Here is an 18,935-nt window from a genome sequence, read left to right as displayed (position 1 = left end):
GGCAGGCTGGATGCCAAGCACCTAAGACGCTCGTGCTCATCCACTCAGGGCAGCTGAGCATCCCCTGAAAGGCAGCTCCAAAGACCGAGGTGGGAAAGGAGTGAGGTAGACAGATGTCGATCACCTACCTTCCCCCCAGCCCCCAACCCGTAGCTCTTGGCAGCAGCCCCTTCCTTCCAGACAGGCAGGACCAAAACCCCCTCCTGCCCCAGCAAGAAAAGCATCTCACATGGCCTGTAATCCTCACTAAACCCTCCCGACCCATCTCCAGGCCATCAGAGGGACAGCAGAACGGCATCCTTCACCCTCGCCAGGTAGGCGGTTAAGAGCGGGAGCTGAGCCAGGGAAACTGCGGTCTGAGGTCTGCCTCCTCTGCTTGGAAGCTGTGCGATCTTGGACAGTTTCCTCCAAGTGTCCCCATCTGGAGAATGGGCGTGACAGCAAAACCTATGGCCTCCAGTTGTTTTGAGGATTAAATGAGATGATGCATTTAAAATGCTCATCACAGAGAAAGTCGAATGGTGGCTACCAGGGGCTGGAGGGAGAAAGGAATGGGAAGTTGTTGTTTAATGGGTACAGAGTTTCCATTTGGGAAGATGAAACGTGCTGGAGAGGAGTAGTGTTAACGGTTGCCCAACAGTGACAGTGTGCTTAATGCCGCTACCATATACTTAAAAAGGGTTAAAGTGGTCAAGTTTATGTCATGTATATTGTATCACAGTTTTTAAAAAAAGTGTTCATCACAGTATGACATACAAAAAAATGGGGCCTCTTTGACATTCCTCAAACGTGCCCAGCTCACCCTACATCCTGGCTGGGCTTTGCTCAAAAGTCAGGGCACAGGTTGCCATCAGGAGGGCAGGATCCACGCTTCGTTTCTGTCTCTCGACGTCTTTAAAATTCCCTATATTCCTGGACTCCTTGCTGCTGTTGTTCCCATGGCTCACTCCCTCCCTTTGGTCAGGTGGCTGCCCAAGAGTCACCTCTACCGAGAAGTCTTCCCTGATCCCCCCATCTGAAGGAGCATCTCCCGTTGTCCACACTCCCCTGGCCTGATGTGGTTTTTTGAATGGCACTTTTGCTACCGGACAGTGCACTAAATATTTGTTTATTGTTTCTCCCCGTTCAGAATGTAAGTTCCACGAGAGCAGGGACTTGACTGTCTTATACTTTACTCTGCTGACCTCCAGTTCCTAGAACAATGCCTGGCATTTAGTAGGTGCTCAATAAACACTTGTGGAAGGAATGAACATAAAGCTTAACTATTGTCACTGTCATTCTACCGTGGGGATAGGAACTCTAGACCCATTCCCAGCACTCGGAAGCCCCCTGGGGTGTGGCCGCCAGGGGGAGGTTTAAGGCAGGAGGGTTAAGCCCATGGGAAGCACTCAGAGAGGATAAGGCAGCAGGCACTGGAAAGAAAGGAACGTTGATCTGAATTTGAGTCGCAGTTTTAAATCCCTGATTTGATTCAGAGTTAATACTTGTTTGAAGTGTTCCGGCCCTTTTATGGGCTAGTGAACAGCTTTCCAAGGAGACAGAGGCCAGCAGGGAGGGGTTTGTGTACACGCACGTCAGGCCTCCTCTGAGCTATGGGCGTGGACAGACCACAGTGAAGCCAGTCTGCCTTGCAGGAGCAAAAGCCAGCAAACTCTCAGAAGGGCTGGGGCTGGCAGCAGCGGGGGAGCAGAACCAGAAAGCAGTGAGAAAGGAGAAGGCTGGAGGAGGGCAGGGCTGGGCCAGGATCCCCACTGGGAACAAAGGCCAGATTTGCATTTCCTCTACCTCAAGGCAACTGGACAGGTGGACATAGAGACCATTAATACAGATTTCCCCCAGGGGACATTAGGGCATGTGCTCGTGGGCAATGGAGCGGGACCGGGTGGGGGGTTTCAGGGGGCGGGGGAGGAGCAAGGGAAATAATACTGTGTCAGTATAAGAAACACTTTCATGTACCTTACTTGACTTTTACCACAACTGAGTGCAGGGGGCATTCCCACCACTATTTTAGGGATGTGGAAACAGACATGGGCAAGTGACTACCTGACTGCAAGTTCAGTGCAGACTCTTGCATCTACACCAGGCAGCCCCTAATTTCAAAGTCAAGATCAAGCTGGCGACTGTGAGATAAGAGATGGGGAAGAGGGTGAGAGGTGAGTCAGACAGTCTTCCTCCATTTCAATTTCTTGACCACCTTGGAAACCATCTTCCTCAACCTGCCCCACTCCAGGGTTCATGCCTCAGCGACACATCCTCATTTCACCCCCTTGTGCCTGGACTTAAAATCGGATTGGCTAACCTCTTAAAGTGAAAGATAAACAGCAGGTCTTAGTGAAAGGTAATTAGACAGAATAATAAAAGTATCAATAACTTAGGTCATTGCACAGGGAGTTAGGTGTGCTACCTTGGTCCTGTTTGTATTTCCTGTGAATACAAAAACTAATTCGAAAAGATACAAGCACTCCTATGTTCATTGCAGCATTATTTACAATAACCAAGATATGAGAACCACCTAAGTGTCCATCAGTGGATGAATGGATAAGGAAGATGTGGAATATATATACAATGGAATACTACTCAGCCATAAAAAAGATGAAATATTGCCATTTGCAACAACATGGATGGACCTAGAGGGTATTATGTTAAGGGAAGTAAGTCAGACAGAGAGAAACAAACATCGTACGATTTCACTCATATGTGGAATACAAAAACCAACAACAAAAACATAAACAAAAGATAAACCAACCAGACAAAACAAACACATAAATACAGAGAACAGAGTAGTGGTTATCAGAGGGGAAGAGGCGGGGTGGGGGGAGGATGAAATGGTTAAAGAGGAGCAACTGTACGGTGATGGCTGGTGAGACACTGCAGTGTATACAGAAATAAACATATAATGTACATGTGAAACTGACACAATGTTATAAACCAATGTTAGCTCAATAGAAAATAAGTTTTAAAAATAATAAAGAGGGGTAATAAAATACTAGAGCAAGAGAGGAGGGCTGTGAAATCTGTCTTTAGACGTCTTTCCAAAAACAAGTGTTTTGACAATTTTAAGTGTTTTTGCCAAGAGTACAGAACAGCTCCTAACTGAGGTGCAACGAAATCCTTAGCGCAGAAGTCAAGCTGGTACCTGTGATGGGTGACGGGATTTGGGGAGAAACTGTGTTTCCCTCTAGACTAAGTCAGACCCCAGTGCTTGGGGAAGGAGAATCTCAGGGGAGTTTGAGGCATTAGGACCCTCTCAGCTCTTGAGTCAGCTGGGTTGACAATTCCCCAGGACAACCGTGGGCTGGAAGAGGTTTGTGTCACTACCTGGCATTTGTCTAAACCCTAAGGGTTTAGGCATTCCCAAAGCCATCCTAAGATGCTTGTTCTGGGTCCCCAGGACGGCAGAAACCTAGCAGGGAAGCCCATGTCTGGGCTTATAGCCCCCAGGTTGCCTTCAATGCCTCGATTGTCCACGTCTAGTTACCCACCTGGGCAGCAGCATCTCTACCTCCTTAGAGAGCGCAGGGCCAGTGGTCCAACTATGGAGAGAATCGGGGAGGGCTTGAGTGCCTCCCAAGTGGAGCAGAACGCCCCCTGATCACTTCATACAAGCTGGCTTTGGGGTCTGCTGACAATATAAAACCAAGAAGGTGCACTTCAAGGAGTGGTCACTGGGTGTCACCCCTGCTTCTTAGGCAAGAGCCCTCATGGGTTAGCTAACACGCAACCGTGCTGGAGGGAGACAATTCCTTCTCTGAGATTCAGTTTACAGGCCTGACATCTTCCGTGCCTTCTGTGAATCCCATGAGGTTCTTGCCCCTTTCTTCCCACTCCTCCCCGCCACATCCTGGCCGGCCTGGATTGGACGGCGCCTCATGCGGTAGCTCCCTCGCTCCTCTCTCCTTAGTTCACTCTGCAGAACCCACACTGCATTCTGCAGCCAGGCACTGCAGCAGATACACGTGGTGCAGAAAGTTACACGGCAAGACTGGCTTTGCTTTCAATTCATGACCACAGACCTTAAGCAGGTGCTTAGTCCTGGGGAGCCATTTGTCCACAGATGTCCAAGCTTCACACTTTTAGTCCATTAGACAACAACTTCATATCTTATCTGCAAGAGAAGATATGTCCCTCCTCCACTTTCACTTGTTTCACTCAAAAAAACAAAAGTACTAATTTCCTCATTTTTTCATACCCAATCTCTAAACTTCCCATATTTGTACACATTTTCTCCTCTTTCATTTCTACTCTGAATCCCATCCCCACCATCACCCTCTCAAGGTCCTTGGTCCTTTGCCTTTCTCTACGTTCTTCTGAATCTCCCTCTATGCTGGAGAATTCCATGAGCAAACAATGGCGTTCTAGTACCTATCATCTTCAAAATCTCTGTACCCAGTGACTCTCCGATTACCAGTCCCAGTCTCTGTTTCCTTTCAGTGCTAAATTTCTCCCTTTGTCTCAACACCATCAGAAAAGCTGTCTCCACTGACTAGCTCCCATTCACTCTTCAACCTGCTCAAATCTGGCTGGTACCCACCCTGCTCCAGTGGGCAGATTTCTCAATGTCACCATGATCCCCTTGTCACCAAGTGCAACAGACACAAGCATCTCCTTTTAACACTCTCCCCAGGACTGTGCACAGTGGACTGGACCCCTTTCTCCTCTCCTGGCTTCCACGACACTACCCTCTCCTGATTTCTCACATTTCCCGCCCTTTGTTTCCTTTGTCTTTTCTCCACTACCTGAATCTAAATATTAGAATTTCTTTGGTCTTGGTCCGAATTGTCTTCTCTTTTCCTTTTTATCCCATCTTCCTAGGTAATCACACCCATTCCTGCTGATGTATATGTTGCTATTTTATGCTGATTCCCAAATTTGTATCTTTGGTCCTTCCTCCCTATTTGACATCTCCATTTGCATGTGTCACAGGTATTTAAGACTTAACCTGTCCGGAATGCAAATCTCAATTTACACCTCTCCCAAAACACCTGTCCTCCTGCCTAGAGTCTTGTTCATTTCTATAACCAGCCCTACTGTCCACCACACTGCTCAAGCCCTAAACTTAGGAACCATCACTTTTTCCTTCACTTCTCATATCCATTCCATTAGCAACTTCTATTGATTTGATCTCAAATTCTATTTCAAATCTCCTCACTTCTTTTCATTGCTACCTACCGTCAAGCAGCCCACCATCATCCCTCCACTAAACTCATGCAAAACATTTCGAACAAATCTTCCCATTTCCACGTTCTCCTGAATCTATTCTTCACGCGGCAGCAACAGTGAAGGAAAGGGGCTGTATCTTATTCTGAGTATATATAAACATACATATGTAAAACTTTGAGGTATGCTTAAGATTTATACACCTTACTGTGTGGTAAACCTCAACTAAAAACAACAGAAACCTAAACAAGATGTCAATTCCCTAGTTAAAATCCTGCAGCAGCTTCACACTGCCCTTGGAATAGCAAACCAACCCTGCGTGACTCGGGCTTCTTCTCCAACCTCATCTCCTAACGTACTTCTTTCCTGCTTGCTAGAACCCAGCTGCCCTGACTTTCATTTAGTTTCTCTAACAAGCTGAAAGCTTTCCTGCCGGCCTCAGGACCTTTGCTTATGCTGTTCCCTCAGCCCCAAATCCTTCCCCCCTTCTTTTCCTTCATGTCACATACCCAGGCTTTCCCAGACCACAATGTCTAAAATATATCAGCCCAGACGCAAGAGGGAAGAGATATGGGAACATATGTATATGTATAACTGATTCACTTTGTTATAAAGCAGAAACTAACACACCATTGTAAAGCAATTATACTCCAAGAAAGATGTAAAAAAATAAAATTAAAAATAAAATAAAAATAAATAAAATATATCAGCCCATTTATTCTTTCTGCTCCTAAATTATTGTATTTTTATGCTACTATTATCATTGGTTTTTCCATGGTTGGGACCAGCTTTTACATTTGACTGACACCTATTACATACATGCTATTATGCTAGGTGCTATATAGATAAACAACGTCATGGGTCTTATACTCAAAGAGCAAACAGACCCCTTTTCCCTTTATTTTTTAGTTTCCATAAGTCAAGGTAGGGGTGCTTAAATTAAGAAAAGAAATCCTCAGTTCATATCAGTGCAGCATCCCCTACCTTGGGGCTGGAGTGGGGGGAGCGATGGTAAGTCCACAGTGTAACATGTTGAATTGTGTCCAAAAATACAATAGGTAAGCTCAAAACAGGGCAGATGCGCGCTTAAGAAAAAACGTTAAAAACCGTAAGCAAGCATCACACACAAGAGAAAGTGCCTTTCCTTTATTTATTTATCTATTTTCACAAATTAAGTCGGAGGCTAAAAATGCAAGACCCAGAGACCAGGTGTGTCACACCGAGACCACCACTGCAGCGGGTTCTTCTCAGATACTTCATCTTCCAGCTCAGTCCTCCAACGGACCCAATTTTGTTTGACAAGTGTAATCATTTCAACAACAGGGCCATTCAGATTCACTTCATTTATTCCCAAGCTCTTCCGAGAGCATCTCTGCTTGACTACCTCAAGGATCTCTCTGCTGGTGACGGTTCTTCTGTGGTTGTAGAGGGACAGTCTAACCGCTTCCAGGCTAACCCGTTCCAGCCACCAATCCTCCAGAGCTCCCAGTGCATCCAAGATCCAGGAGCACCCACTGAAGTCTGGGTGGGTCTGGGACAGAAACAGCATAAGGGTGAGACAGAGAAGTGGAGGCTCCCATAGTCAGGAACGTATGGTCCAACCCAGTACCCGAGTACCCATGGCTTCTGTGGATTCATGTGTCCGTGGAAACGTACGACCCACCCAAAGGGACAACAGTAGAGATGTGATGAAGGAAACTAGGCCACTGTACCTGTCAGCTCTCTCTGAGGAAGAGGGAGGGAAGGGAATTTGTAGGTATGTGAGAAAGATAACCTTTGGATAATACAAACTAACTCTGGTCACTTCAACTTTTGCGCCTTGGTTTTTCCTAATAGAAGCAGAGTTAACATCCGGCACCTTCTGAAGATGGAAAATATAGTTTTAACTTCCAGTATACTTTCACACTCTATATTCATATTAGTGAGCATTTAACACTTTCTAATTTCCCGCCTTACTTCCTTGTGCCAACAGGATCTCCAGCCAAGCTGGGAATACTTGCTCTTCCTCAGGTGTGTCCCTATGTTTTCTGGTCCCCATGCCACTGTGTATCTGTCACCTCTACCTCCCATGCCTGCACCCAGCTCCACCTTTCAAATCCCATCCATCCTTTAAGGCTCTTCCCCAAGTGCCACCTCTGGCTTATCTGCATTCCACACAATCCCCCCACTGAGGACCAGAGCACTTTTTGTTCTCAGAGCCTGTGTCACACACTGCCTATGTCATTAGTGTCCTCGTCTGAAGTTAGAGAGGCAGCAGAAACAGTCCAAAGAACGCTGCCCTGAGAATCACCCCTCCTGGGCTCTAATCCTAACTGGCACGAGACATCATGTTAGCAAGTCATAGACCCACACTGGGCCTCAGTTTCTTGAAAGGAAAGGTTTGAGGTGGGATTCTAAACATTCCTCGTGGTTTTCATAATTTACAGGTATTTGCTCAATGCGCCCCCCAACACACACACACACACACACACACACACACACACACACACACACACACACAGCAGGACCGTGAGCCCCTCTACAACAGAGCCCTCATCGTTTTCATCTGAGCTCCCGCAGCAGGTCTGGCTGGCACTTAGGCACTCAACACGTTTATCCAACCGACCTCTGGTTTTATCCTCGCAGCGCCCTGAAAGGCTGACCCAAGGTCACGGACCTGACCCTTTGGAGGCTTGAAGAAGCAGGGCGGCCTGCTAGACCCACAAGGTTTAGGACAGGCCAAGGAAAAACTAATGCTCAGAAGAATTCTTAGTTCAAGTACTCCCACCGAAGGCCTTTCCAGCCAAATGCAGGATCCCCTGCAGGAGCTCACAACGGGGGGCTGATTTTGCCCTCCGGGGGACACTGGGCATTATTTGTGGACACTTTTGGTGGTCACACTGGGAGGGAGGGCGCTACTGGTATTTAGTGGGCAGAGGCCAGGGACTCTGCTCAACACCCCACAATGCACAGGACAGCGTCCCACGCAAAGAACTACCCAGAGCCCGTTGTCAACAGTGCTTGTGGTTGAGAACCCTGTTCTGAATCACACACCTTCTCTCCTTCTCCTGTCATTCCTTAATCCCATTTTCCCTTCTTCTCCCAGAATAAACAACAGATTCCAAATGATACTACTGGAATACAGGGGGCTTCGGTACAATTACAGACATGAGCACTCAGCCTTGCTTCCTGGGCACGAAGAAATAAAATCCCATTAACATATGCACACTATTGTATATAAAATAGATAATCAACACGACCTGCTGTAGAGCACAGGGAACTCTACTCAACACTCTGAAAAAGAATAGATACATGTATATGTATAACTGAATCACTCTGCTGTACACCTGATACTAACACAACACTGTAAATCAACTATACTCCAAAATAAAATAAACATTAAAAAAAAAAGAAGTAATATCCCAAATCAAGCCTTAACACATCTTTCAGAGAATCTCCTTCCTGTCTTCCCCATAGCTTCTCTTGAAGGGGAAGACTTTCCTGATTTTGTTTTCTACAATTTGTATGCCATGGGGTGAGGTGTTGGGTGGGCAGGAAAAAGGAATGAGTGCCTACCTACTGAAAGAAATTTCTAAGTATAATATAGATGACCATTTAATGAAAACCTGCTATTTGCAACTCTTCAAAGCGACAGAACAGACGAGGTGGTGAATCCCCTCTCTGCAGGAAAAGGGGAGGGCAATTAAGAATCACTTAACAGATTAGCTGTCAACAGATACAAGAAAGGGAGACACCAAGGGCTCAGGTGTTCAGAGTTGCTGCCAACAGAGAGAAAGGCAAGTAGGAGAAGATAGCAGCCATTCACAGATCCAGTTTATAGCAGCTGTTTTGCAACCAACTTTTCAGGAACTCAACGTGTGAGGAAGGACTCCTGCACCAGAAGTTGAAGTCAAGGTCACACCCAGGGCCACTAACATGATACCTGTCTTGGCCATTCTCAGTTTGCATAAAGAGAGTCCCAACTCACTTGCTTTAGGATTTTCCCCATGTAACTAAAATATGCCTCCTTCTTCTTCCTCCTCTTCTTCCCAGAGGTGGAGCTGGCCCACCCATCCTTCTCTTTGGCTGGGATATAAATTGTGGGCTTCTTCTTAGGGAACCGTAGGCCATGTAAGCAAATGAAGTGCATGTGGAAGACTTGTCTTTACACTTCTAGCTCAGAGCACTGGCCGTAGGCAAGGGCAGCGCTGAAGAGGTTTTATAGGGAGTGCTGGAAGACACTCTTTCCTAATAAAATCAGTCATTAGTGACTGCACTTGCAAGAGATGAAGGCTCTCAGAGTCCTCAAGAGATATTAGACATAGGGTCTAAAGCCAGCTTGAGTTACCCTCCCGAAGGAGCATGAGGTGGGAAACGCATGTGTTCTTTGGCTCTTATCCCAGGTGAAAGGGAGCATCCGTTTGATGTTAGCAGCCATCCGTTTACCAGGTAATGCTCATTTCAGAAGTTATTCTTTGTATGTGCCTAACTCCAGGTGTTCTTATGACAATGGTTCTTAGCCATGAAAATTTCAATTCAAAAGGACCAGAAGTGGGATCCTGGAAGCTGTATATTTCGAAAGCATCCCAGGTGAATCTAATGACCAGCCAGATTTGGGATTCATGGGTCTATAAGACCTTCCTAAAGCAACGACACCAGATTCGTGGCTGGGGTTGGAGAAGCTCCTCACAGATGTGGTGCTTAAGTCACATGAATTTCTATCTGCCGTGGGAGAGAAATGTCTCTCTTGAAAGGCAAGTGTGTGCCTGGTTATTCAAATGCAATTAGGAACTCAGGAGACAAAGCTTGGATGGGAAAGCCAGCAAGTCACTGTACCTTCAAGACTGAAGGTTGAGAAACTGTAGATAGAGAGGCCGTGAACTCCCTGCAATTAGTATATCAGCTCAGCTACAAGGACGTGACCAGCCTGACACGAACCAACAGATAAGAGGACACCAGAGAACCAGGGTTCAAAAGATAAAAAGGACCAGAATGGAACACTCTTTCCTCTCCCACCTGGTTATGAGCCGTATCGAAGTCCCAGTGGAGGGACTGGTGAATAAGGAAGTACTATCAGCTTACATTTATTGAGCCCTAACTATGTCCTGGACCCCATGCTAGGTGCTTAACATACTTTATCTCACTTAATTATCATAGCAATATTACGAGGTAAGTTGTATGTACTTGAACTTTACAGAAGAGGAAACAGTCTCAGAGGGCTGACGTGACTTGCCTGATGTCACATCAGTGCATAAGTGTCAGAATCAGCACCTGAGCCTTTGCTTCTAACCCCACACTCTACCACCTTCCAGACCTGAACACCAGAGCCCCATGACCCTTATAATTACCCATGTGTGCTCTGTGCAGTCGCTATGTGTATCATTCATTGATGGAGAACTTGGAATGTAACTTATCCATAGTGTAGGCTCAATTCTTCTGAATTAATCATTTGATCACCACCACAGAAGCTAAACTGAACCCTTCTGTGAAAGGAAAAAGTGATTCCCTCTTACCTGGTTGTCAAAGCCACATCCCGCCCACCACTCCAACTCCTCCGCCCATTTCACCAGCTTCCTCTCATTATTTCTCTGTTTAAAACATAATCTATGCCTAGAGCATATATTGTATGATGAAGTGAATTGGACGTTTTAATGCAAAGAAGTAAATGAAAACGGGCAGGTATCATCAAGGCATTGTGGGATGGCGCTGTTCACTGGAACCGGGCAGTGGGAAGGGTCGGGCCAGGAGGGAACTGAATCAGTGCCATAATGTCAAGATGCTGGAGAGCATTTGGGGGAAGCGTGAGAAGAACAGATGTGGTGTTGCCATGGGAATGTAGCACAGAGGGCCTAGCCAGATGGCATTCTCTCGATGCAAAATATTCGGCGACTTTTGATCCCCTGCTAAGTGTAAGGTCCACGGTTATGCATGGAAATGGTGATAAATGACCAATAGGAATCACAAGACTCAGAGGAAAACGTGATCAGAAGACGCACCAACATCTACTAGAAATCTCAGTCTGCTGAAAAGGACATGAAATCAATGATTACCTGCTAATAATTTCCCTATCCTGAAGACAAAAGAAGAAATTACGCTAATAGGCATGCTAGCTCATATTCATTGAGTGCTTGCTACCTGCCTTGACTGATACGAAGCACCTTATGGACGTCATCTCATTTCATGGTTTTAACACTCAGAGATGGGTTTTATCATCTCTTTAACAAAGATGAGGAAACCGAGGCTTATCAAGATGATGTAAGGTGTTCAAGGTCACACAGGTAGTAAGTCGCAGAACTAGGAATTGAGCTGCAATATGTCTGACATCAAAATTCCCATCAATATTTCTCTAAATTAGGCCCCCTGCCCACTGGCAGCAGAATCCCTTGGGCTGCTCATTAAAATGAAGACCTCCCCCAACCCCTAACCTACACCACCGGTACAGGTATCTAAAGTTTGGGTGCCACTGTACTACCTCCGCCTCTTGAGTATGGGAAAAATGCTACTCTGAACTGAAGGGCTATTCTGTACAGAAGGGCTAAATAGATAGCAGTCAGACACAGAACTTAACGTTGAGAAGGCAGAGCTCAAAGAGATCAGAGAAAATAGTGTTAGGGTTCTATGGATAGAAACTCTAAAAGGCAGGTCAGCTCAAGAAAAACAGGAGGCCCTTCCTTAACTGGCTATGACCCCGGCTCCTCTCCTTGGTTACAATTCACTTCAATCTGGTCCTCTCTTGGTGGAACAGAAGACGCAAAGGGCAAACCAGGTTCCTACATATTATGAGTAACAGGGGCAGAGGATGGGAGTGTTGGGAGCTGGCTGACGTACAGGGCACGGAGTGAGTTAGGGCAGTGATTCAGGAGTAAGACGGAGCGAAAGGGTGTTGAGCCCGCTTTTGTGTGGAGACACCGGCGTGGCATGGAGGAGGCCTGATGAGTCAAATGCCGGGCAGATCCAGGCATTGTATTCAATAGCATATGGTGGAGGGGATTCAGGCATTGGGCGGGATACTTGATCACATGGCCTCGGAGGTCTCCTGGGTTTTATGCATTCTACTTTTAAACCATTAAAAATTTTCCCTGTGTCATTTCTTTAGAGTTCAGGTTGTCAGAATTTGGACAGAAGTACTGCTCATCGTATTCTACCTCTAGGTAGTCTGAAGAATGCATCCAGTTGACTGGATAAAGTCAGAGGGTCACACTGTGCACTTTAACATCATCTTATTTCATGATCTTAACTCCAGGAGATGAATACAGCCGCAGCTCACCAGTTGAGAAGCTTCTCATGAATGGCAGGAGGAGATGGGGTCTGGGAGGCAGATGAGAAGATGTCACCTTGAGTATGATGTCACACTCTTCCTGCAATGTCAGTTCTCTGGATACTAATCAAATATTAATGGTGGATGTTATCTGTACTAACTACTTGCTATTCTGTCAGGTGGAGGGAAGAAAGGAATTGGACTTTTCCTGACCCCAGCAATATTTTCTCTAGCCTCTACTCCAAGCTTTTAGAAGAGAACAAGGGGAATGGGGAAAAGGAGGACATCAGCCTCCCACTTAGAAATGGGGTAGGGAGGTCCTGGGGTTACCCAGGGGAGATCTAGGGTGCTGCTCTCCCTTTTCTTTACTACACACACACACACACACACACACACACACACACACACACACACACACACACACACACACACACACACACACACACCGTCTTACAAGTGAGTATTCATGTTGGATAGTGGAAGCAATCCACTACCCAAATCGGAAGTTGTAAGGTCTGGTCTCAGCTCTACCAACCTAGTCAAAGTCAGAAGCTCTTCCTGGGGCTCACTTTCCATCTGTAAAGGGGGACGTATGTTTGATTACATGGCCATTAGGATTCCTTAGAATCCTGCTACTCAAGGTCTGGTCTACAGTCTGGCTGCAGCAGCATCACCAGGGGATCCTGTTAAAATGCAGATTGCAATTCAGTGAGTTAAGATCTACTCAGGTGGGACCTGAGACTGCACTTCTAACAAGATCCCAAGTGATTCTTATACACCTTAAAATTTGAGACATCCTGCCTTAAGATGCAAGCTTCAATCCATGAACTGATTGTGGATGTGTTTTCCCTCTCATGGGATCCTATCACACTCCCAAATTTTCTAGCTCTAGGACCCCTTCCAATGGCCAGAATAGCTTGAGTTATTGATTTTCTGGCACAGGGCACAGAGGAATGCCACATGCTCCCTGAAACATAACCCTACATCTACACATCCCCATTTACAAATAAATTAACTCACTAATTAATTCATCCACTCGATTCAAGAAATATCTAAGGGGCATCAGGCACAGACTGAGGGCTGGAGATAAAAGGATGAGTAGGGCATGGCCTCTGTCCTAGCAAGGCGAGGGACTTGCCTGGACAGCCAACTCCAACTCAGTGTGATAAGCACTCTTCCTCTACCATCTGACCCTGCCTTTCCTGAGGCCTCAAACAATGTGGCTCCAGTGCCAGCTCCGGGGGACGTGCTCTTGGGACGGCCCTTTTCTGGTGACTCACGGGATACTGACAGTGATGGCTTGCTGAAGTTCTTCTCCATTCCCCAATGATTAGGACCTGTGGTGTGATCCCCCTCTTAGCTCAGGGGTTCTTTTATTTTAATGTATTGTTTGGCTGTACCTCGCAGCTTGCGGGATCTTAATTCCCAGACCAGGGATCAAATCTGGGCCACAGCAGTGAAAGCACCAAGTCCTTACCACTGGTCCACCAGGGAATTCCCAGGGGTTCTTTTGGTTTTTTTTTTTAACATCTTTATTGGAGTATAGTTGCTTTACAATGGTGTGTTAGTTTCCGCCCAGGGGTTCTTAACTTGGGATCCACAGACAGGTTATTCTGGGCCTGGATCAGGGGAGTCCACGTGCAAACTGTTTTGCATGTGTGCTTAAGACATTTGTTCTGGGAGAGAAAGTTCCCGTGTTTTCATCAAGGGAAAATGAAACCTAAGAATTGGAAACCAGTGTCTTGTTACTATCCACCTGCTGCCCTGAGACCCTGGCAGTTGCAGCCCCTTTCCTTCTCTTCTTCCTCCTCAGCTGCTATCTCCCAACTTCCTCTGAGCTTAGGTTGATTATGTTAAAAGTAGCTCTGTCGGGCTTCCCTGGTGGCGCAGTGGTTGAGAGTCCGCCTGCCTATACAGGGGACGCGGGTTCCTGCCCCGGTCCGGGAGGATCCCATATGCCGCGGAGCGGCTGGGCCCGTGAGCCATGGCCGCTGAGCCTGCGCGTCCGGAGCCTGTGCTCCGCAACGGGAGAAGCTACAGCAGTGAGAGGCCCGCGTACCGCCAAAAAAAAAAAAAAAAGTAGCTCTGTCTGTAGTATCAGCCATTTCAAAGAGCTAAGGGAAGATCCTTGTCCCCAACTCAGCATCGTCACAGGTAAGCACAGCTGAACCACAGGCACAGCGGGCAAGAAATTCCTAGAACCCGGAACCAGGTCTTGAGCAGTTGGTCCCCCGCCCCTGTCTTTAATAGCTAGAGGTGAGAAGGTGAGCTTCTTAAGTCACTTTCTGTGCTTTCAGGCTATTTTATGACAGTGACCTCTGCTATGAAAATTCCCTTCCCTTTGTGCTGTGAGATGTCTAAAGAGGGAAAGGCAGGGCTGAAGGAGTTGGGGGTGGGTGGGGGGAGGGGTCCACAGGTGGGTAAGTCATCAGTGACACCAGGGAGACAACTGTTGGGTCTGTTTTTACTCTAAAAAATGTAGGCCTCAGAAACCATAGAGAACATATACGCTGTCTTTGATGTATCATTCTTAGTTCAAATCCAACCTTAGGCATGAAAGAGGAGGATGTATGTTTTGGATAATATCTAAGGCAGAGGGTTCTATATCATTTCCATATGGTTGTGAGTGCATTATGAAGTTATTTTGCCACATAAATTCGCCTTTCTACTTCTGCTCTAGAATAATTGGGGCTCATACAATAAATTTATAAAATGCCCTTTGAATATGCTTTGTGACTATGTCCTTCCTGGCCTTCCTGCTTCTGTCTTGTGGGATTTAGGCTGAGCCATCTTCCCAGATACAACGCACCTGGTAAAGAGAGGGAGGATGGGGCAGCCCAGAAACATTCTGGGAAAGTAGAAGGATGGGAGCAAATATTTGCTGTGGAAAATTCAGAGTTGATTTTTTAGGGAGAACCCAGCACAGATCCTCTGCAGCTGGTGTCAACAGCAGACGGGTTTTTCGGACAACAGCTTTTGTTCAGTGTGAACATGTAGCATGCAGGCCTGGCCCCAAGAGAGAAGTGAACACAGCCCTGAGACCTGCCTGCAGGGGCAGGAGATGGGAATGAGATAAACGCTGCACAATGAACGGCTTTTAATGCAGAAAATCTACCAACAAGGGTGGATTTACAAACTCACATTACATAACCCATAGAGTCACAGATCATTCCCTATTCCTTCATCAAGCAAGCGTCTATTAAGAGTTTCACACGCTAAGCCCTGTGCTACTAGGGGCCAGAGCTACATCCAAGAACAGGACAGACACAGCTTCCAGTACTCATGGCCCTGACACTCTAATGTGATAGATGGACAATAGGTTTGTTAAAGTGCATTCAGCCTGTAACGAGGATGACACTTCCAGGGTGCTGTGGGGGCACAGAGCAGGGACTTAGCCAACCCTGACTCAGGAGATCATGGAAGCCTTCCTGGAGGAAGTGATGTTGAGGCTGAGAGCAGAGGGATGAGCAGAAATTAGCTAGGCCACAGGGATGAGAGGCAGGACAAGAGGGAAGAGAATTTCAGGCATGGAACAGGTTGTACTCTCTCTGGGGCATATTTGACAACTAAGGTAAACATGAAATTCTTTCATCTAAATTATAAAAACATATTTAAAATAGAAATTGTTGAAATTATGTTTGGTTTTAGAATTATTTTTGGTTTTAGTGTTTATAATCTCCTAGCATATGTATGACAACCAGAGTGAATAGATAGTCTGTACCAGAGCTTTCAAGGTGTGTGCTGGTTTTCCAGTTCTGGAATGTCTGCAAACTTCCAATGTGACTTTCATTTCTAAGTGTTACATGATTGCTTTCTCTCTCTCTTTTTTTTTTTCCTTTTAAGTATAGTAGATTTGTAATGTCGTATTAGTTTCAGGTGTACAGCAAAGTGATTCAGGTGCGTGTGTGTGTGTGTGTGTGTATTCTTTTTCAGATTTTCTTCCAAAATAGGAAAAAATTATTACAATGTGATTCTTAAAAATAAACCTTTTAGAATTTTAGAACAGTTTTAGATTATTTGATTTTTAACTTTATATTTTGAAATAATTTCAAACTTACAGAAAAGTTGCAAGAAGACTGGAAAAAAAAGGCTTCCATATATTCTTTATACACCAATAGTTAATATTTTCCTACAGCCCCACTGGACAGATTTGGGTTCAGCAAAAGAGCCTCATTGGTCTCAATGCCTGATTTTATACTAATTTGCACTTTAAATTGATTAACTACCCTTTGCATATGTTGTGTATATGTTTTACACATCGGGCTCCTGTACAAGACACTGATTAACACAGGAGTCTCCTTGCTTTGCCCATGTGAAAACCACAATTGCATCCCACCATAGATCCTACCCACTGTACAACTGCTTCTGCCCTAACAACCCAGGGGATATACCTACCTCCATCTTCCAATAATCGTTTCCAATGAGTGTGGTCCCTGGTTGCTCTAAATTGCACAGAATTTGAGATTTCTTCCTTTTCTTTTTGAAACTCAGTTTTACTGTATACTAAAACATACCAATGCAAACATTTTAGGAATGTACCACACTCTATGCAATCACCCACTTAGCCACTGACCCACCCACACAAATGACCCAAGCAAAGGATGGTCCTACCTTGGAAAGTATCTAAACCGGAGTTCTTATTCCACAAACGAGGACACTGAGATTCAGAGAGGTGTCTTCTGAAGAACGAGAGCTGCTAATGGTAGTCAGACTGCAACTCATCTCTGCCTGTGACAGAGACTGGGGTGGCTTTCTCATGGCGGACGTGCTCATGCAGGAGGTGATCAAGCTGTCTTACCCTCTCTCTTGGCCAGGGTGGGTTGTTGGATGCTGAAGCAAACGTGAGCAAGGTCCTTAGGTCTGGCTTAACGCATCTCACAGTCAGCCATAGTTTAGGAGTCCAGCCATGTCTTTCGGGGCTTCTAGATTTCCTGGTAGGTTTTGAAATAGAAGGTGGTCCTAATAGAAACACACGACTGAAGAGGTGCAGCTGCCTTAGAAAGCCATTTATAATAGAGTTTCACTGAGAAAATGCAGTCTCGGTTCCAAAAGAATTTTCTAAGATCAACCAATGTATCTGTAAATTGGAGACCACTTAAAACCCATTCTATTCCATTGAACCATTGTGCATTTCATATGTACATGTGCAAGGCACTACACCAGACTCCTTGGTGTGTGTCAAGGGGGATATGGAGAAGTTCAGGACATGGTCCCATGCTCAAGAAGCCTACAGTTATCCCAGGGAGATGATACATAGATAGATGAAAAACTTAATAACAATATAAGGTAATGTTTGATGACATGCTCAGGTGAGTGGAAGAGAAAAATGGATCACGGAACACTGGAGAAGGAAAGCAGTGTGCCATGTGGCTAAACGCTGGGGCTCATAAGTCAAATGACCTGGATGAAATTGCAGCTTCCCCACTACTTAGGTAGCCGTGCGCAAGTTACTTAAGTTCTCTAAGGCCCTTATAAAAGCTCTGGGCACTTTTGGTACCCCCAACGTGTTAATTATTATTACTCTCTCTCAGTCTGAGCGTGAACCATCATTTTAAGGATGGAGAGGATGTGAGCAGAAGAGGGCTTCGCAGCAGGGTGACAGAATCGTAATGAATTATCCACGCGAGAAGCTCCACAAGACACTTTCGTAACTTTGTTGGCATATACCAAGCCCGGGCGGAGGCGGCAATCCTGGAAACTTGATTCCACCCACCTCCTACGTTCGCACGCCTCGGTACCGCCCCCCTGAGCTCCCAGCGCCTGTCCCCAGAGGGCGCTGCCACCCCTCCGCCTCCGCCCGGCCCGGAGCGCGCCCCCGCCGGCCGCCACGCGCGTGCGCGCCGCCCAGGTGAGGAGGTGGTGGCCTTCGCCGCGGGGGCGGCTCCTCGGCCGGGGGGGCGGGGCGGGGCGGAGAGGCCGGGCCGGGGCGGGTGGGGCGGGCAGCCGCGGGGCCGGGGCCAGACAAGGCCAGAGGCGGGACCAACCGCCGCCGTCTCCGTCTCGTTGTCTCTTCCCCCACAGCGCCGGGCAGCCGCCGCGGGAAAAGCGGAAACTGCCGGGTGAGCCGCGCCGGACGAGAGCGCGCCGAGGAGCAGCGGGTCGGCCTCCGTCCCGCCGAGCCGCCGCGGCGCCCCCTTTCCCGCGCCCCGCCCCGGCCCCGCCCGAGCTCGCCGCGCGCCCCCGCCGCCCGAGCGCGCCCACCTGAACCCGTCCGCGCCCACCTGAGCCCGTGCGCCGGCGCCATGGCGGAGCAGGAGAGCCTGGAGTTCGGGAAGGCGGACTTCGTGCTGATGGACACCGTCTCTATGCCCGAGTTCATGGCCAACCTTCGGCTCAGGTGAGGGCGGAGCGGCCGTGCGCAATGCTGCGAGCTTGCGCTTTCCCGAGAGGGGGCGCCCTTGCGGTGCGGCCGGATTGGGGGTGTAGGGGGTGCACCGAGCGCGAGGGATGGAGTGCGGCCGGATTGGGGTGTCCGGGGTCCTCTGAGCTCGATGGTTGAGCTTTCCCGAGAGGGGACGCCCTGGGGTGCGGCCGCATTGGA

At 47.2% G+C, this 18,935-nt stretch overlaps 1 protein-coding gene and 1 long non-coding RNA gene across 3 annotated transcripts in view; one reads left to right on the top strand and one right to left on the bottom strand.

The window, feature by feature from the left end:
- Positions 1 to 12,327: 12,327 nt before the first annotated feature.
- On the bottom strand, positions 12,328 to 18,843 carry LOC309838057. Of its 2 annotated transcripts, none has more exons than XR_014298312.1 (4): positions 18,616 to 18,843; positions 17,006 to 17,370; positions 16,790 to 16,897; positions 12,328 to 12,444 (listed from the first exon to the last, which is right to left on the bottom strand). It is a non-coding gene; the product is annotated as an uncharacterized lncRNA (long non-coding RNA). The 2 variants fall into 2 exon arrangements; XR_014298313.1 differs by having other exon boundaries at positions 17,006 to 17,224.
- The window catches only part of MYO1D (myosin ID), a 348,470-nt gene continuing 348,142 nt past the window's right edge, over positions 18,608 to 18,935 (top strand). The window contains exon 1 of the mRNA XM_082678981.1: positions 18,608 to 18,731. Within this exon, the coding sequence (XP_082535107.1) occupies positions 18,637 to 18,731 (95 nt within the window). The 5' untranslated portion in view covers positions 18,608 to 18,636. The remainder of the gene's footprint in view (positions 18,732 to 18,935) is intronic.

The sequence above is a fragment of the Grampus griseus genome (assembly GCF_964374135.1).
Source record: "Grampus griseus genome assembly, chromosome: 20".
NCBI lineage: Eukaryota > Metazoa > Chordata > Mammalia > Artiodactyla > Delphinidae > Grampus > Grampus griseus.
This window is presented reverse-complemented; position numbering and strand designations above follow the sequence as displayed.